Source organism: Octopus sinensis, linkage group LG18 (genome assembly GCF_006345805.1).
Source record: "Octopus sinensis linkage group LG18, ASM634580v1, whole genome shotgun sequence".
NCBI classification, from domain to species: Eukaryota; Metazoa; Mollusca; class Cephalopoda; order Octopoda; family Octopodidae; genus Octopus; species Octopus sinensis.
Window position 1 is genome coordinate 54548922 of NC_043014.1, and position 4042 is coordinate 54552963.

At 41.0% G+C, this 4042-nt stretch overlaps 1 protein-coding gene across 1 annotated transcript in view; it reads left to right on the top strand.

The window, feature by feature from the left end:
• The window catches only part of LOC115221282 (solute carrier family 35 member C2), a 55934-nt gene extending 53707 nt beyond the window's left edge, over window positions 1–2227 (top strand). The window contains exons 11-12 of the mRNA XM_029791428.2: window positions 1622–1753; window positions 2012–2227. Of these exons, the coding sequence (XP_029647288.1) occupies window positions 1622–1753; window positions 2012–2227 (348 nt within the window). The remainder of the gene's footprint in view (window positions 1–1621; window positions 1754–2011) is intronic.
• The last annotated feature ends 1815 nt before the right edge of the window (window positions 2228–4042 follow it).

Genomic DNA, 4042 nt, shown 5'->3' on the forward strand with positions numbered 1-4042 from the left:
CGCATTCTGTAAAGCGTAGTTGCGGGTTTAAAGATTTAAAGAAGGGCGACAAACGAAGAACAAAATTTTAACAAATATGGTATTAGCTTAACTGTTGAATAGAAAAAGTTCTAATGTTTCTGTCATTAGTCCTTCATCAAGAGAAAAATGCAAGGAGCATAGCAAAGAGAAGGAAAGGTTCTGTTCCCAGTTCTCCGTTTCCACAACTATGAACCAACGAAAGTTGGATTATATAGCACGACCGCAAAATTCCATCAGTTTGTGACTTCATGTTTAGAGGAGTTTAAGGTTGTGAAAACTTGATGCCACAAAATGATATTGGATTCAGTGGGATCCCACTGCGCGTGGAGCTCAGCCTAGAAATGGAAAGAGGAAGGAAATGGAGCATTTTTTTTAGGTCTCCATGTCGTTTTACCTTCCCAAATGACCGTCATCTCAACAATCAGATCTTTGTTCCACAAACCAAACAATTGCTTAAGAAGGGGCGCTGCCGTTGTGAATACGTGCAATTACCTCAAATGCATCTGTATCATACAAGTATTAGCTCAATGCAGGAGTCTAGACGTTGGATTTCCACTGTTTACATTCTTGGGTGATCCTTATTTTTCACCATCCTTAGGGATGATGAAATATTTGTCAAGTTCTTGGGAAATTAAAAGAATGAGCCACAAATCTAGAAGTCATTGACAATCGTCTCAAGCACAAGGTTGGCAATCTATGGTGCTTCCAACTGGACATGTAAAAGCAACCTGATAAACGTCGACCGCGCCTGCTCGGTTTCTTTATTAGCCACAAGGGCCCACACATAGAGGGGGAACAAACAAGGACAGACAGGCCTGCTCGCCCTCCAGGTGACGTTGCTGTCTCAGGGTAAGTCTGCGCATGCTCAGTCCCACAAACTCATGGAATATAGATAAAATATGGAGCGCCTGACTAGTGGAACGCATCCCTTCCGCATGAGAAGCGTCTGGAGCCCAGTATAACCCCTATCGAGAGAGAGAGAGAGAGAGAGAGGGGGGGGCTTCAAAACTTCTGGAGTGGGAATTATCAAAGCACAGTATACTGTAGTTCAAATCAGATAAGAGTAAATGGTAGGGCCGCAGGTTTCGTGTGTCGGCAAGTTTGTCCGTCGAGTCCAAGGTTCTTTTGACTCGCTCGTCTGTTTCTATCCTTCTGCGAAACAGAGCCGCCACACAGACGAGCAAAATATAAAGCATTACCGAACCCAGCACACAACGTTGACTTATTCCAGCATTCAGCACTGAAGCGCTCAGACTGGGTCACCTTAAATACAACTGGAGCGATCCATTCTAATGCGGAACAAGGCAGAAAATAAATATTCCCAAATGTTGGGATGGCGGGCGACCGAACTTTCCGAGAACCTCCCGCAAAAGTTCGTTGTTTATTGTTTCGAAAGGCTTTTATTGATGAAAAAATGTTGATGTTGTTACACAAATCTCTCATGAAGACGTCGTCTGTGCCTCAGTTACAATGTGCTTCGGCTTCACTGTGCCTCTGCTGTGATGTTCTCCGATATATAAGAACAGGTTCATGGCCAGGACCTTCTCAACAATGGACCGGAAGTTTGGAGTAAAGAGATTTATCTCTCTTGTTTCTGCAGACAGCGACGGTGTTGATATCCTTCCAATGTTGGGTTACACAACTTCTCTACTTCTGTGATGTAATAATGAACTGCTTTTGGAGTGGTATGTTCTACATCAGTGCTTCTCAAACTGATGTGGAATACCGGCAGGTTTTTTTTCCAATGTGCCAGGGACCGGCAATATTTCTTAGTAATATTAATTTATACCGGAAGCAATATCTATAATGGATATAATAAAAGTTGACAGTTTGTTTTATAATATTTATTTTGTAAACAAATAATTCAATATTACATAAGCATTTTATAATGTTTCCTTTTTTTTCTGGAAACTTGGCGCGTACCGGCACCGTTCCGCGGATCACCACTGTTCTACATGACAAACCTGTGTCATTTTATATTTGTTCTTAGATTGCCATCCGGAATAATCTACGAAGCGCGGTTTTCTGTCCAGGGATTGAGTTGAGCGGGGGATTTTTAAGCTGCCCATCCAAGGCCTTCTCCGTTGACGTGAGCAGTATGGTCACTAAATACTCTTGCTCAGGGATCGATGGAATAGATCCTAACTCAGTCACACAGGCATCTGCAAAGACCAGCTTCCGTTTCCCTGAACCACTGATGGTGTAATATTCTCACCAGAAGATTCCGACATATCGAAAAACCTAGTCCCTTACATGATTCACCGCACACCGCCAATGTTTTTTTTTTTTTTTTTAAGATCTTAGAAGTTACTTGGACGATGAAGCTTTATATTGATATTGTGGTTGCGCATTTCTCGGGATCACTATGTCCGCTTTCAAGAAGATAGTCCCCTTGCCTAAGGTGAGCAAAGCGAATTGATACCATTAGCTGGAAATTCAATCAGTCGAAAACCGCCTCAAAGCTGATCCCCAAATTCTGTTTTGCTATCGGGCTTACTCCATTAGCTTTTCTTTTTCTGGACTCTCCGACAAGGGAAGCGGACAGTGATTGATAACTAACAAGGAATATTCACAAGGGTTAAACTTAAATATGTATCTTCCTTGGAGCTCACTGCTGCCTCAAGGTCCAGCGAGTTAAACCCGAGGTCGCAAAGAAACCAGTTATTGTGTGTGGCCGAGAGGAGGCCTGGAGAAGACAATTAGGAAGGGAGACCGTGTAGAGCAGTGGTTCCCAAACTTTTCACTAACAAGGACCCCTTTTATTTAAATGAGTTTTCCCACAGAACCCAGGATATTGAACCATCTGTCAGCTTAACATGTTCACGGACCCCCAATACTTCTACATTTACGGAACACATGTTGCGCACCGCTGGTGTAGAGAGTATACCGTTAGGCCGTTTCTTATTTCAGTAAACGGGCCAAATTACGGTGACAAGCTGAAACGAAGAGGTTCGCGAGTACCGCTGCACTTAACACATCACCTCACACACACACCTACACCACCCCAACACACACACCCCAACACACACACACACACACACACACACACACACACACACACACACACACACACACACACACACATTGTACACACACACACATTGTACACACACGCATATAATCAGGGGGGAGATAAATATGTAGATACAGATATAAAAATCTGCGTATGTTTAAACGGAAACACATTTAGAAAAAGATAATGAATGTGTGTGTGTAGGTAGATAGACAGACAGACAGACAGATAGATAGATAGACAGATATATATATAATCTTATATATATATATATATATATATATATTATTGTTATACTTACCGTTTTATCAATATATATATATAATATATAAATAGATAGGTAGTAGGTAAATAGATAGACAGACAGACAGATAGACAGACAGACAGATAGATAGATAGATAGATAGAGAGAGAGAGAGATAAATAGATAGGTAGGTAGGTAGGTAGGTAGGTAGGTAGATAGACAGACAGATAGATAGATATATAGATAGATAGATGGATATAGATAGGTAGATAGATAGATGGATGGATGGATAGATAGATAAACAGAGAGATAGAGAGAGATAAATAGATAGGTAGGTAGATAGATAGATAGATAGATAGATAGATAGATAGATAGATAGATGGATAGGGAGGGAGTGAGCAAGAGAGAATAAGAAATAGGTGAGGGAGAAAATAAGGGGAGGGAAAGAGAGAGAGAGAGAGAGACATAAATTAGACTTCACTTCCTGTTTCCGTGCGTTTTTAATATATTCCTTGAAAAGTCTTGGCTCATTAACAAATTAATTAATATAAAATATGGATATCTGTTTCAGAAACAAAACAAATACAAGAAAACATGATGAGAGAGAGAGAGAGAGACGGAAGATAGATAGATAGGAAGATGGCTTTCGGGTGTGTTTTGCTGCGATTCTTAGGAACCAATAACGAAACGAAAATATTTTGCAGTCAATAGAAATAAACCCAAGTCTGCAAATTGAAAGGGAACAGGTCGGGGCTCCTTTGTTT